The sequence below is a fragment of the Egretta garzetta genome, unplaced genomic scaffold, assembly GCF_000687185.1.
Source record: "Egretta garzetta isolate BGI_Z169 unplaced genomic scaffold, ASM68718v1 scaffold149, whole genome shotgun sequence".
NCBI classification, from domain to species: Eukaryota; Metazoa; Chordata; class Aves; order Pelecaniformes; family Ardeidae; genus Egretta; species Egretta garzetta.
In genome coordinates, this window is record NW_009269998.1 from 31,453 (window position 1) to 47,603 (window position 16,151).

At 39.3% G+C, this 16,151-nt stretch overlaps 1 protein-coding gene across 1 annotated transcript in view; it reads right to left on the reverse strand.

Annotated features, from left to right (window-relative positions):
* BCAR3 (BCAR3 adaptor protein, NSP family member) overlaps nucleotides 1–16,151 on the reverse strand; it is a gene marked incomplete at its 3' end in the record, with an annotated part of 75,785 nt that overhangs the window by 31,180 nt on the left and 28,454 nt on the right. The window contains exon 3 of the mRNA XM_009647517.2: nucleotides 4,727–4,766. Within this exon, the coding sequence (XP_009645812.1) occupies nucleotides 4,727–4,766 (40 nt within the window). The remainder of the gene's footprint in view (nucleotides 1–4,726; nucleotides 4,767–16,151) is intronic.

A 16,151-nucleotide genomic window follows, 5' to 3' on the forward strand; every position in this document is an offset into this window, starting at 1 on the left:
ACTCTATGGGTCTGAGACAAACAAGACCCCTTCAGTAGAACTTCACCAGGGAACAATGTTTTCCTGCAGCTCTAACTCCCTCAGACCAGTGACAGTTTTTTCAAGTCTGAATCTAAATATAAACTTCCCTCATGACCATGCTGAGCAGACAATCAGTCATAATTTTTGTCATTTTTCCACTAATGGATTAAAATACAACTCCAAACCCGCAGGCCATACTAATACTTATCAACTCATCATTGATTTAAGTATTTCTGTAATCATTAGCACTATTTCCACAGGAAATGCTCAAAAGGTTTCCATGAAAGGAGGAGAAAAATCTGTTTTTCTTTCTTTCCACCCCGATACAGCCTTAGTGATTACAGCACAGACTTCTATTAAAAAATCCCAAAGTATTTATAGTGAATAGGAATGGGACAGAAAGCTATCTTTAGTTCACACGAATTTGATCAAAACGACTCACAAGAAGTTCTCTGACACACTCAAAGCTGCCAGCACTTGATCCTTTCTCCCCTGCAGGAGTCTGTTCCATGGATGCGCAGACTCGGGGTGTGGGAAGAACCTGCTGAGACTACCAATGGATCTATTATTTGGCTCATAAAACTTGTAAAAATCTCACAGAATGTACAATGTGCTATTGTGTCCGTAAATCTCTTTCATGACTTGGTTAGCAGCCTGACTCAAAGCAGTCTGGCCTGTTTTCTCTTCTACCATAAAAGGGTTTTTGAAAGAGCCATTTAGCTGTGACCATGGTTTCGGCAACGCTGTGAAGACAAAGGAAGGGTTGAAGCCATATGGACACTTCAGTACTCAGACTTCAGCAAATGAGTACTTTTTTTTCCCCCCCCTTAGAACTTGCTTTTGCATAATTAGCTCTCTATATACTGAATGAACTAATACATCAATATTCAAGATGCAGGAGACTGCATTTGTGAGCTGTAATTTAGATTCATGTATTAGAAACCACAGTATGTCTATACAAAGCATTCCCTAGAAAAATACCTTCAGAGGATTAATTTTAGAATCAGCGCTTTCTGTCTTTACCTTGAACAGAATAAAACAGGAGGAAAACCAGTTTATTTTGCCTTTCCTCTGTCTGGAGTATTTCTAAATACAAGGAATTATTTGTATCACTTTTAGTGACCAGATTCTAGCAAGGGAAGGTTTGTATAAAAAGCAAATCGATAGAGTCATCTTCTACGTCTACCATCAGTCTCTCTGCCCTATACAGCAAACATCTGCTTGTAATCGCTATTGCCACAATAAACACGATGAAGTTCTTTTCATTGTGAATCTAGCTAGTTTAAAACTAGCTGCTTGCCTTGGGAGCTGAAGGAGACTAGATACGCTTGGGCAGCCTGGTAAGTGCATCAGTTGTGAGGAAGGCACATATCTGAGGAAGGCACATACTTGATCATATTGGATCTTTCAGAACAGCCGGATACAATTAGCATCTCGGGGGGCAGCAGGAGTGGGGCTGCTCCCTAAGGGAAGGCGATCCGGGAGTAGAGGGTGGGCAACAGGCTCACCAGCAAGGCGCAGTCCCACCGAGATGCCGGCAAGCAGAGCAGGGCGATGACACCAGCAGGTCCCATCACAGTCCAGCGAGCCTCAGGCAGGAGAGGGCAACAGGCCAGTCCAAGGTCCGTCCAGGGCTTCCCACACAGCACTTCAGGAACAAGGCTAGGGGCACGCACACCTAAGATGCTGCTGTGACAGTGCCTGAAAGCGCCAGCCTGAGCTTAAATAGAGCCCTTGCTCAGTGGGTGTGGGTGGAGGTCCTAAGTGAGGCTGGTCAGGGCACGTAAGGCCAATTAGTGCCCTCAGGGCCTGGATGCAGTACACTTTGCTTGGGACTGTATTCTTGGCTAGAATCACTAGCAGCCAGACTACCCTAATACAACTTAAATTTGTGCCACTTTCAAGATAATGAAATTTTTTACAAGGCAAATGAATCCAAAGTCTCTCTTTTCTTTACAGTCTGAACAGCAAGATGAGAGAAACAAGATTCAGTATCAAAGACTTTGTGTGCAATCAGCTTGTTCTAGTGTTAACTTTGATACATGCTTGATACACCACACATGCTTAATACTCAAGTTTATATGCGTTTTCAGTCAGTCAGCCAACTTTGCCTAGAGACAATACTAACTGTATTTTCCTGTGCATCAGAAATATGAATCTGTCTCTCAGAACTTTGGTATCCTGAATCAGCGGAATAGATTCCCAAAAGCACTCTTGTTGCTGCCTCCCTCTTCTCTTACTATCTCTTCTGCACTTAAAGGTATTTTTTTCACCACTTAACCAACGTCTGTCAAAGCCTACCCAACTGGCACCAACACTGCTTGCTCAGACTAAGTATGCACACATTAAACATCAAATAGACTTGTGCAAATGGCAATGTTGGTGCAAGCATAGTGAGATGCTACAGAAATCTATTATTTCAGCTTTGTAACTTGAGTAGGTCAGTGTTCTGCAGGTTATACTTAACATTGCCATCATCATTTTTTCAAGGAGCTGGAAAATTTATGAACATTAATATAGTAGTTACCATGAGGTAAGTTATAGAAGACAATGAACACATACCTGCTGAAACTTAAGCCAACAAAGAAGGTTCCAAGATCTTCTTGTTATGAATTCAGGCGCATCTTTTACAGTCACAATAAACTCATAACAGATTATTGATGAGAGTCCTCCTTTATTTGGCATTAATGATCACTTTTTGTGTAAGAATACATTTCTGGAATCAGTTTTGTTAGTAACCTGGACTACAGCCAAAAAATGGTTTTGGGGGCTGTATTTACTAGAAAGTAATTTCTCCATATTTTTCAAAGCTGTAGTTCAAGATTTTCTGTCTAGAATCCTGATATAATACCACTGAACTGGGGACCAAACTCACAGTTCGCTAAAGGTAGGGATACAGACAGGAAAAACTGAAAGAGGAAGGAGAAAAGAAGGGGATTGGCAACCCTTGTATTCTCCCTCTAAGTCTCTTTTCCCCGGGCTTTTCTCCCCAACATCAAAGTTTTAATAAGTAAGCTTAGTACCACTGCTATTGACAAGAGTCCAAGACAAGCTTCTACTAGAAAAGTTGAAAAGATCAGAAACCGCATTTATAATGTAGAACTTGCTGCAACAAGACAAGACACACATATTGATGAATTGGCACACGAAACTTCTGCCTTCTACTTCGCCGTATTATTAAAATGGTAACAACGTACTCTGTACAGCATAGCGCAAGATAGCCAGTAAATTAGAGCAATTAACATGTCCACCACTTTGTTGCCTTTGGCATCGCCTCTCTACAGTACTCTTCAGAAGGCTCTTGGCCTTCTCTGCCTCTGCTACTTTACCATATCCCAATTTTAGGCTGGGATTGAGGCCAGGGACCTTGCAACACTGAGCTAACTGTTTAGAGTGGAATTCCAGCAGCAGTCCTCAGAGTCCTTTGGCAGCCCCTTTTCCATGCACCTTCCTGTTCTGTTCTTCCCCTTCACTTCTTCCAAACCCTAATTCCTACCTCTACCACAACCCTAGGCGGAAAGTCCAGCAGAGTATCCTCCACACTTTCAGTCAAATTAATTCTCGGCACTTTCCTTTGGCAGTCCTCTCTCAACACTGCGTTACATTCTCCTAGTTTACTTCTTTGATCAACCTGAACCCTAAACTGGGCACCTCTCCATTTCCCTCAGCTACGAACACCCACTGAAGGAATTCTAGCAGCAGAACCCAGCTGACTGGCTCTCCTCAGTTTCTTCCTCACCCGAACTCTAACCTGAAGCAGAAATTCAGGTGTCTGAAAAATTCAGGCTGTCATAGAATCACAGAATTGTTTAGGTTGGAAAAGACCTTTAAGATCATCAAGTCCAACCGTTAATATGTCCACATGAATAGCTACAGAAATATCCCACATTCAAGGATAACCTGTGTTTATCAGGCACTTTTCAGAAGATTACGGTCTTCTAAAAGACAGGGAACAAAGCCCAACAATTCAAGAAGCCCGCTGTTGAGAGACACGACATAGAAGCCAGATTCTTTCAAGGTTCTGAGAAATAATATTCACTTAAATGAAACATGTTGAAAGGTACTAATTCAGTGGAAATTACAGCACTGCAAGAGACTCAAAGTGCAGAATCACATCCCTAAGGTTTCTTCCAAAGTTTCTATATTGCCAATCCAGGACTGATTTTTGAATAAAATTTATGAATGCTCCAGTGTAATTTTTATTTACTCTACCAAAATACACATGTATATATTTTTCAGCACTCTGATCTTAAACAAAGGGAAAACAGAACTTACAATTTTGCCAGGATTCCAGTTACTTTTTGCACCAGAAATGAGTTTTTAACTGCACTGTTACTAAGTACATCGCTAAAACCAGTAAACGTAAATCTGACATTTTTATGTTCATTTCAGATGTGTTCCTTCCACAGAAACCCATAAGCAAGAAATACAGATTCTTTTAATCTGTTAACAAAGGCAAGATCATAGGTAGTCACCATGTAACTGAACAGAGGCCCCAATATAAAAATGCAATGCAGTCCCAAAGCACAATACCGACTGAAGCGTTTCACTGAAGCATGCAGAAAATAGTCTGACATTTATAATGAGTTTTTCTGTAGCAAAAGATAGACAGAAGCACTATTTAACTACAAATAACTGGAAATGCTCTGGCAGTGCTGGCTATATACTGAATATAGTATTTTGAGGGTAAGAAATGGTACCTTACCTTAACATATTCCAAAGTAGGATCCAGAATATTCTGATCTCTGTAAGAAATGGGGCAAGGAGGGAGGAAGAAAGGACACAAAAACAAACAAAAAAACAAATGGTGAGTCCAAATATAATCTCATACTGAAAGAGATGCATTCAAATGAGCAATAGGCTACTAGGTCATGTTGAAATCCTCGTTAAAACTGTGTGTTATAGCTAGATGGCCTACACTATCTAATTTTTAACAAATACATAAATCACTGATTTCGTCTAGAAGGTCAGGTAGTGGAGCCACTAGTAAATAATTTGGGCAATGAAGTTAAGTATACAGTTTTAAGCAAAGCAAAAACTATCTTGAAATTTCAACAGATGGCTGAAAATACTTACATACCACCTAAAACATTTGAAGTAGATTCAAAAGAGAGCTCTCCCAATGGCTTCTAAATTAATTTATTTGCTTGTATATTTTCCCATTTAAGCTACTGCTTGAGAGAGCATTGCTAACGCAAGAAAATAGAAAGTAAAATATTCATTTTTTATATAAACAAAGCAAAGAATTCATAGATTTGCAACAGTAGAATGTTTTATTTATGGCTCTTGCACTCTTTTAAAAAGTTATCATAATTATGATAATTCCAACATTACAGTTACTTGGAAGCCAGATAATCAAGTCATTGCTCTATTTTAAAGAGAAAAGATCTCTTTGCAGGTTTTCTATACATAGAGACGGCAAAGGGCACCGAAGCCTGAGTGAAGAGCCCTGTGATCAATTACTACTCTTTCCATAAACAGAAATAAAAATAAACATATATTTTTAAAGGTTTTTGTGTATTTGTTTTTGTTTGAGAACTACCAGGTTAACAGTTTGCAATAAGTGACTGGATGTCTACAGAGCCTGAGATGACAAAGAGGGCGCTGCCTTAAATACAAACATATAACAGACACAATGAAAACCTTGCAAACTTACAGAAGGATCAGGAGCTTGTTATAGCAAACACGACAACATACGCCCCATAAATTTAGAAACAGAATCCTGTTTGGTGGAAGTTATTACGATGATGCAGCACTGGAACCCCAATAAGCAGCTTCAGATATGCAGAAATTGGGTTACACTGGAATCAACCAACCCAGAATACAGTCTCTAAATCCCTGGTATTGTTTTGAATGTGATTGTGTATCACCTGAAACTAAGTTATTATTTTATACTCAGTTTTTAGCCTGGTTCCCTAGTAGCTTTTAATCCAGAATACCTATACGGAGGCAAAACGGAGCCCTCCCACTTCTTAGCCCTGCCCATAAATGACGGTGCTGAGCTGTTCAGGCTGCATCACACGTCACTGTTTCATATTATCCCAATATTTATCAAGGGTCAAGTTCCATTCCTGGCTTAGTTTAAACAAACAACAACAACGATGCTGCCAAATTCAACAGAAATAGAATTTGGACCATTTGAAACTTTCTTCCTAGCCAACATACAAAGAAGGGGCAGCTTGGTAACTGTAGGCACATAAAATATGTACAAGCGTATCAGAGAAAACAGGGGTGAAGCACAAAGGAAAAAGAAAAAGGAAGTTTCTAAACAGAAAAAAAGTTTTCTTTCTCAACACTTTGCAGTTAGACTGGGAAAAAAAATGCCATTCTTAATCAGTTCAGCAAAGTCATTAAGCATGGGTGAACTCTTCTCACATTCAAACGATCAGCAGGAAGTTGTGCCGGTACCAAATGCTTCTGAAAAACTTTGCAGTTTAGTTCTTCACTTGCCTGTGGAATCTTTCAGGACAAGGGGTCTACCAGCACTGGATATGCAATACCTCCCAAAAGAACGAACCTGAGCAATAAGGCTAACAACCAGTTTACTTGCTTACTTTGGCAGCGAGCATGTTTTGTTATGGTCTGCATTTCCAAACTCCACTCCGCAGACTGACCTTGCTACAGACTCCACTGTTCCCTCCCTCGGGTACAAGACAAAAGATCTTTAGGACAGGATCAAGCCAAACCAAATTAAAGAGGTAGAAAAGCTCTAAGACAAACCAGTTTATTTACTGCTATATAAAGCAGGAAAACCAAGAGAGGGAAAGAAGTGACCTACATTTCCTTCATCATCCACACGACAAAAGTGCTTTGAAACTTTTGGCTTTAAGAAACAGATGGTGTAACAAATCTCATCACGAGTACTACAATATTTAATCCGGTAGGCTGTTAGACAACAAAACGTAGGGAAGCCTGCAATTCACCACCAGCGCAGGTTATACATGACGATGTTGGTGTCGTAGCCCTATTCACCTCAGATACCTTTCTCCTACCAGATCGACCCCTCTCTCCCCATCTTCCCTTGTTGTCTAAGTCTTTACCTTTGTGCAAATTTTTAAAAATTATTTTCAAGGAATGGTAACTTTCATTGATGTGGAGTAACTAATAGCAAAGATTAACTACTGCATTTTCCTGTCATTCGATTCCAACACGGCACTGCCCCATAATACGCAGACATACAATTTAAGCAGTTAGCCCAAATAACTAGGAACTAACCAAATAACTAGATCACAAAACTAACTCCTGAATCTCAGCTCTGTTAGCCATGATGACGTGCTCCTTTATGCCGTATGCTCCCAGCAAAGGAAATCTATAATGTCAGGAACCTAAGAAAAACGTAAAGCATTTATTTTCCTTTCCCTCTCAAGGGATCTTAATAAAAATGGTGAACCCACAATCTCCTTTCTTGTATTAGATGATCTGCAAAAAAAAATTAGTACTTTTCAGGTAGCTACCAGATCAGAGGAAAGGTACTTGCAGGCTCTGCCATCTCTCAAATCAATTCAACTGAAGGTTTGTTTCAATAATACTAAGTTGTTCTCCTTTCATCAGATTTTATTACATTTCAAGTAATGCTAATGTTTATCTTCATAATAAGCTGGAGTTTACAGCTGTATTCATTTGCATGTTTACCTACAACATGTATGTATTAGAGTCTGCACATAAGTCAACCATTACTGTGTAAGCTGTGGGTTCACAGACTGGGTTTTATTACACATTTTGGCTTCCTAATAATCAGATAAACCCTATTTTCATTCATTTAAAAAGCACTTTTAATACAGAAAGATGTCACCTGGAATAAAGAAGTTTTCAGAACACCTTAAGGAAAGGTGTTGGGTAAGGGCTGAAGTAGGACACACAGTATTGACTTCATGCTCTTTTCATACTCATTCTGTCACAGAAAAGAATTTAAGAAAGGGATGCAAACACACTCCCGCATCCATTTTGAGTATTCACATTACTGCCAGACTCTATCACCTCATTTCGTGACAAAATTAAATCCCTTTCCAGCACTTTTTTGCTCTTAGGAGAAAAAAAAACACAACAACAACAAAAAACCCAAAGCGCCTGACTTGATACATATAATTAAGCCATTCCCCTGAGCAGTGCAAGTCCTCTATTGACCCTCCTCCACATGCACAAAGTCTGCGTGGAAACTGTAGTAGCATAAACATGCCTCCAGTAATAATTCATCACTAAAAGAAAGCAGTTAGTCATGACTACCTTAACCTTCACCATTCCAAGGCTGTCCTAGCCAGAAAGACATTCTTTCTAGAGCATCCCTACTGACACCTTCCTCTCTGCTGGCTGCTTTTGCAGACTTATAATCCTTTAATCTCTCCCTACTAGCCCTTGAAAACTACCTCAATTTCTTTTCAGTCCAGCTACAAGATTCTTATAATTATGGGGGTTTTTGCATGTATGGGATTCTTACTGATGCTGCCAAGAAAATACACAGAGCTTGAAAGTCAGGCATGGAGCTCCAGCAACCCTACAAAAAGATGAAGCCAAGACAACAGAAAATGTGGAGCTCCTCCTTTGCTTCTCTCTTCTTCCCCCAAAGCAAAATCTGTTGCAACAGTAAACAGCTTGGTATCATACTGGTTGGGAGTGACTGTCTATGAGAAGTACTGATACTTTTGAACATAACTTCTCAGAAAACAGGGATTAGCGTTATACGTAGACTCCTTCAACATACAGCTAAGGCTGACTTAGATGAGAAAAGGGAATGGAATTCAGATGTTATTGGATGCTACTCTTTCACTTCCCAACACCTCTAAATGATAGCCAAATGTGTGGGAAGAATTAAAAGAAATGCCTTTTGAACTTGTCAACATCAGCAGTCATCAGCTAAAAGGAAAAAAAAAATCCCTAAAAGCAACTTGAATCGTACTTCTGGTATGACAAATTAAACACTAAATAAATGCCATACTGCTGACTTCAAATCCTGCACCGGTTTGAAGACAATGAACAACCAAGTATGAAAATCAGAAAAGAAAACATTGAAGTCTGAGTAACTAGTCATGCTTTTAAAAATATTTGATAAAATTATTACGTACTTATAATCAATGATACAACTGAAAAGCCAAATATCCTAGAGTTCAACCCCAACACAAATTATTTGGTTCAGTGGGTGCAGAAGAACAGCCAGAATCTCAGTAACTCAGAAACAGTCTGGTTTTTTTCCAGACTCCAAGGTTTGTCCGATAGCTCTCTATAACACTGCTTCAATCAAGAAGCTTTAAGCAGATACCCTGTAATCTTTAGCTGTTGATTCTGTGAAAGCCTCCATCTTTCTCCTAACAATTGTACAGAATCCTGCAACGTACAGACCCTGACAGACTAAGCCATATTAAGCGTCTGCTTTCTCCAGGCCTTTGGCATCCTCACAGACACATCAGTCACAATTATAAATCAGTTGTGGTAACTTTAACAAAATTTAAGCGTAAACACAACAGTATTATCAGAAATGCCCAAATCCTCACCATCATTCAACTATTATATAGATATTCTTACAGTGATAGAAACTGCTGAATGGCCCTGAAGCAGCTTTGTGCTAGCCCACACTTATAAATGTACTTACGGGAAAAACGTTAGGACACTTTGCTAGTACTCGATGTGTGAAAGTATGCTTATTTATTTTAAAGTGACTTTTGTTAAAGGCATTTGCAAAAACATCTCCTTTCTACTACATTGAAAGAGCGATCCCGAGAAGAACAATCTTCTCAGTAATGCCAAAACCAAATCAGAGTGAAGACGATACAGGCTCAAAGGGAGCCTGCGAAATCGAAACCGTACCAAGCTGTTGCATGGCTGCTTAGACAGACAGAACTGCTATAAAGAGACCAGATGGGATCAAACGCCTTCTTCAATTTGTGTCTTTGAAACCTCTCCATCTATGTAGATTTAAGAAATACACTACTGCTTAAGTATGAAGGTGCAAGTTTGAGCATGCTAGACATACTGTGTTTAAGCGTATGTACTGCAGGCTGCTGTTATTTGTACTGTAAACTAGAGTAAAAGACCCAGTGATTTTATCCTCCAGCAGCTTCTGCTTCACACACGCACTCCTACCACATTCCTAAGGCCATTCCACCCTTCTGTCTACAGCTGCACAACACCACGGACGTGACTCAAACACCAGTGGAAACAAGTGCAAACTGCTATGACTAACGGCGTAATGACCTGCAGTTTACACCAGAGCAGCAGGGACTCTTCAGTAATTAAAACTCAAGAAAAGATACAACATACTTTTCTCTGAATTAAATGAAATCTCAACTCATTCCTATTTGCCCAGAATGCCCCTGCAGAGATAATGTTACAGTCGTTTACTTTTACATCTTCGATCTTCTGCATCTCCCCACTTGCTCCATTTTACCTATTACAGCAAAAAATCTACCCCATTTTTCCCACCTTTTCAAAATAAATTTCTACTTCTTCACTACATACAGTACTGGTCTCCACAACCTCTTCAAAAGCTCAGACTAGGCACCCCCACATTAACTTTCTTTCATTTTCCTTAACATTTAGGAGTCCCAGAGCCAGAACTCTGTTCTTCAAAAGCCCTTCTTAAATCTTCTATTCCCAAGGCTGTTATGATGTTGTAAAAGTAGCGGTTGCGCAGCAAGACTATTGCTTATCCAAAACGGTCACTGTTTCTACAAACTTCTCTCTATATGTGCTGTCGTCTGTCGACTTACACCTTCAGCTGGCAACTCTTTACAGTCAGTGCTTTAGTTGCTGTAGTTATTCAGAATCCAGCACCACACATTTTTAAGTGTTCAAAAATAATTTAACCTTGCAAAATGAATTCCCCAAAGACTGACAAATGCTCAGTAGAATCACAGGGTCCATCAATTAATCTGAAATTCATGTACATAGCAACCTGATCTAGTTAGCAGTGTCCCTGCTCACTGCAGGGGGGTTGGACTAGATGACCACTAGTGGTCCCTTCCAACCCTAAACATTCTATGATTCTATGATTCTAAGATGCTCAGTAGAATCACAGGGTCCATCAATGAATCTGAAATTCATGTACATCTAAGTACAGTTTATTCGCAAAGCACGGTTGTGACTTGGTTGATGTGTCTTTCAGGAATGTATATTCGGACTGAAGCACAGGAAAGTTAATCCTTTGATTTAGTACTGAGTAAGATGATGGTGGAGGAAGAACTGTCCTCCCTGTCTATTCCCTGAGCTCAATTTAAGAAGGTAATTACATCAAATGCCTCTCTACATTGGATATTACAAGTAAGCATTAGGAATATATCACCCCCCCATGTGACACTTAAGTACGCTGGGGATATTCTACTCAATTTCACTGATTTCCTCCTAACTAACAGAAATTTATAATCCTGTATTACAATTGATCTCCCCTCCCCAACTCCCATCATCAAAATAAGACTGTATTTTGACAAGTTCGCACTGGTGAGTTGCAACAAGCTCAGAACACACCTCTGAGAACATGCAATCTTAGCACATAAAAGTGGCAAAAAGTGGGTGTAGAAGTCCCTTTATTGGAGCTGGTTAGCAAATGTTAGGGATACTTGATTTTAATCACGCGTCTGGATGTTTCTGTGCTAAGTGAACTGTTTTCAGCAGTAGTAGCTGAAATTCTTCAAATGCCAAAGTGTCAAATTATCTTATTACCAGAACAGACATGAAAAATCCACTGGCTCTACATTTTTTTTTTGGGGGGGGGGGGCTATGGAACAGAAAGATTGCAAATACCTTTAAGAACAACAAATTGTGAAGTGTAACAAAGCAGTTCTAGGGTATTAGGTATAACAAGAGTATGGAAGAAGAGTTGTCAAGAACTGATTGTAGCTTCTACAATACTTTCAGAGGCCAGCAGGCATCTCACAACCTATCATAAAAATACGTATCAGACTGTAGCATAGGAGAAATTGCAATGCAGGGTATCTTTTGCTAACAAACATTTCTTGCTGAAAAGAAGAAGTACAGCTACAAATGGTAGTTTCACCCAGAAGGTGACAGATTAACAGGTGCCTGGCAGCATATATATAGTTGGTAAAACTTTTGATATAGAAATGGTCTACCATAATCTAAGAAAATGACAGTTATCCTAGTACAATATTGTCATGGCCTCTTATGATTTATTGTGTTTTTAAAAGGAAGGCCTCTAAAATGATTAAGAGAAGTGTTTACCAGAAGTAAGCACTTAAGCACAGGTGAGAAAAAAGGTATTTAAAATCGTAGTTGCCTCTTTTTCTACGTGCTTTCTACCCGTCTTCAATTCATGGACTGAAAAGAAGCTAGTCACTTTGACATTTACCTGCAGGATTGCTGGTTGTTAGTTGTAGGTACCAAGATACTGTTGTTATGCCCTGCAGTAGTCATGGAAAGCGGATCTTTATTTAAAGCGTAAAAAGGGCGGAGAGGCAAATAAATGGCCACATGTAGACAGAAGGCAAGCTGAGGAAGCAATACAGTACTTGGTACAAGTGAATAGGGCTCTCCAGAATCATTACAAAAGAGACCAGGACACAGCAGAGTGAGGACAGAAACTTTGGGTGCAATGGAAGGAGCAATTCAAGAAACTTTCCACTACATAGACTGTTCTCTGCCCAAAGAAGAAACAGCCTGAAAAGAAATTTTAAAAAAATAACATACGTTTTGGTTGGGCTTTGAGGAATTTGGGCCCAAGTTTACCTGGCAAGTCATTCATTAAGGTCCTGACCCCACAATTAATTTCAAGCAATGATATAACTGTGCCCATCCCTTATGGTACTTCATTTCCTCTGCTCAAAAGTTGAAGGACTGGGGTTTAATTAACCTCCAATACTGGAGAGATGGCCTTTCTTTTTGAGGATTTTGTCCTGCTCCCCTCATCTCTTTCCCCCAAGATCCCACACAGACAGGTTTTTGATAATTGTTGCCTGTAGCCAGGTTTCCAAAATCCCCATAACAAGCAAGCAGCAAAGCTTTGGTTCTGCAGATGGGAGACTCACATGGGAACAGAGGTGAAGCGTTGAGTAGAACTTCACAACAGAAGAATTCCAGCAATGGACAGAGGGGCTGGAAAGGAAAGGCAGACAAGCCAAAGCAGCAATGACCCCCAAGAGTTTAAGGATAAGAGGATTTGATACTGAATGTAAGCAGAGAACATTAGCTATTTTCTGCTTATACAACAGAGCATTCCTTCTACCACAAACATCTCCCAGCTTTAGTGGGTAGCTCTGACCCACCTCTGGGACAGCAGAGGTCAGATTTGCAGGTGCGTACACAAGCAGGACAAGAAAAGATCAAGAAAAGAATGGGAAATTCTAGGACAAAAACCATGAAGCTCTGGCAACATCTAAGGAGTCCTTCCTTTTGAAAAAACACATGTGTGTGCATGGAAGAAGTCAGTGAGATATTTAGTAGCTCTAAGTTCACCATACTTGTCTTACTCCTGCTAAAAACCACAACCACAAACAGTCTGCTTCAGGTTTTTTGGAAAACAAAACTTATACTTAGAGGAAGTTTCAGGCATTATACCAAAACCATAGCTACTTTTACTTTAAACATTTTGTGGTTTTATAAAAATTTACTCCCCACCTTACACTAAAATTTAAAGGGAACCAAAGGTACTGATCTTCTTCCTGTTAATCTTGCAAATATTTTCATACCTGAAGAACTACACTGCATTCTACAAACCCAAACAGCAGCATTGTTTACTTTTCATCACACGGGAAACATGTAAAATACTTATTTTACTTGACATATTGAAATCTTTAACGTGGTAAAATTTTATTGTTGTTTTAATTTTCAAAATGCACCTAACCATACGTTTTAAGTGCACACATAATATTCTTAGACAAAAGTAACACATATTCAAACTAAAATTATTCAACAATATATTGTGCTCTTATCTAGATAGGCTGGACTAGGTGATCCTTGAGGTCCCTTCCAACCTAGATTCTATGATTCTGTGATAACACTAGTTAGAACAAAATAAATACTGTCTAAATACCTGACCCAACCACATTCTCAGAACCCAAAGCAAAACAGAATTTGCAGCACCTGCAGAAGCAAAACAGGCTGCAAATTCTGACAAGGAAGAAGCAAATCCCCAAATAGCGTGCTCCTCACCCAGTACGGCCTTGCCAGCTCTTTTCCCTTATAAATCAACAGTCAATTAAAGGACTTCCAGAGGTCTCATCTATTGTGGCAATACCACTAAGAGGAAAGGAAAAGTTTCAGGAACCCAGAATCCAGCCATTAATGGCTTTAGACCTCAAGGCTAACACCTCCCTAACTTCCAAATGTACTTGCCCTCCAAGGACAAGGTCCTGCAGAGGACAATGAGCCTGCTTAACTTTATACTGATTAAGTTACCCTACTAAAGTCAGTGGTACTAGTCAAGTTTAAAATTGAACATTTTTTTTCTTCCTGGACAGTTATATGAGTATGCAAGTCTCACCCAGCTAAACACGCAGAGCCTCGAAGATCAGAAATGCTTAAGAGTACAGAACATCCTAAATGACCAGATAAACTAATCTCTCGCATAACTCTCTGCTGCAGCAACAGAAAGTCCAATGCTAGATGATAGCACTTTATCTGAAATAATGGGGAGAAAAGCTGACATAGAAAAACAAGAGGGGAAAAAAAGTCTGCCGACTAGTACTCAAATGAAGAGTCTGAAGTCTAGCTAAATATACACTTAGATACACCTACCCTACTTTCAGAACTACAAAACTGTGTATTCTTAGCGTCCATATGTAGACACTTAGGGCTAATGTATAAAATACATTTCAGTTTACAGGTTATTTGTCACTTTTTGATCTTTTGCAACAGGGTTCAGTGAGCATTGCAGACCTTAGAGATAGTGGTTTGCCATCTCCTCAATGAAAGAATCAAGCTAATTGCAACCTGCCCCACTACTGCTTCCCACATCCACCAGGTTCAATCTTTCTTTTTTTCCTAACTTTGCCTAATCCATGTTAAAAAAATGTGGGATACAAACAGTTCATGTCTGAGATTTTGGCAGAGTAAAAAGAAGCTGTTACACCTTCCCTACCTACAAAAAGGAATAGTTTGTAGCCACATCAATAAAAAAAGAAGTAGTGTTGTAGCTACAATCCAATTCAGGATTTTCAGCATAGCCAGAAATTTACAGGGCTTGAAAACAGAGAATCGAGACAGGAGAAAAGATTAAAATTATAGATATGTAGTTACAACTCTATGTTTCTAAATATATAGACAGTTAAAAGTAAAGCTTTAAAAACAGAGGGGGAAAAAAAAATCTAATTCTGACCAGCTGGTAGGTGAGAACCTCTCATGAACAGTGATAAATCAAAGCATCCAGGGGATTATACATAACTTAGAGAAATGTACGAAGTATTCTGATTCCAAGCCAGTTCCAACAGTACAGCCCTACTGTTTATCAGTGACTCTTATTTCTGAAATGTCAGTATAGACAAAGAATGGAATTTGCAGAAAAAATGGTCTTAGCAAGTGTGAACAGATGACATGGTTACTGGGAAGACAACTAGTAAACAGGAATTAAACCAGCATATATTCACAAACATCCTGTATAATGGGAAACACCCTCTGTAAATTAATGTCAACTTTGTTTGAAGGCTTTAATTAGCATGAAAACTTAAGAGTGATCATTTCTGGCAGATGGTGCGCTTCGACACTTCCTAAGGGAAGGCTCAGCAGAGGGAAGATAGCGATTTAATGCAAAAGTGTGACCATACAGTTTCTCCTAAAATATCCAAAGCTCTACTCTTCAGAGTCCCATACTACATGTACAGGGCAAGGACAAAATTAGCTCATCTTTCTTTCCATCATATGCTTTCTCATACACATCCATCAAGTATCTTTATTACAAAGTCCAAGTCGGACACACATGAAACTCTAAGGGCTTTAATCAGGCATGTTACTCTACAAACTGCATTAAAAATTAATAACCTCATTCATAAGATACTGTGTCTAGCTTTGATTTTACTACTGTGCTAGATTATCTGTCCTGAAATTTGTATTCAATTCCTTCAAAGCGTCATGAAAAAAAAAAAAAAAAACCAACAATGCCAACTTGGTGCAAATTTGGATCCTATTTCTGGCCTCTTGACGGTTTACAGTTTCACACCAGAGCTGTTATTAAACTGAATTTCACTTCATTT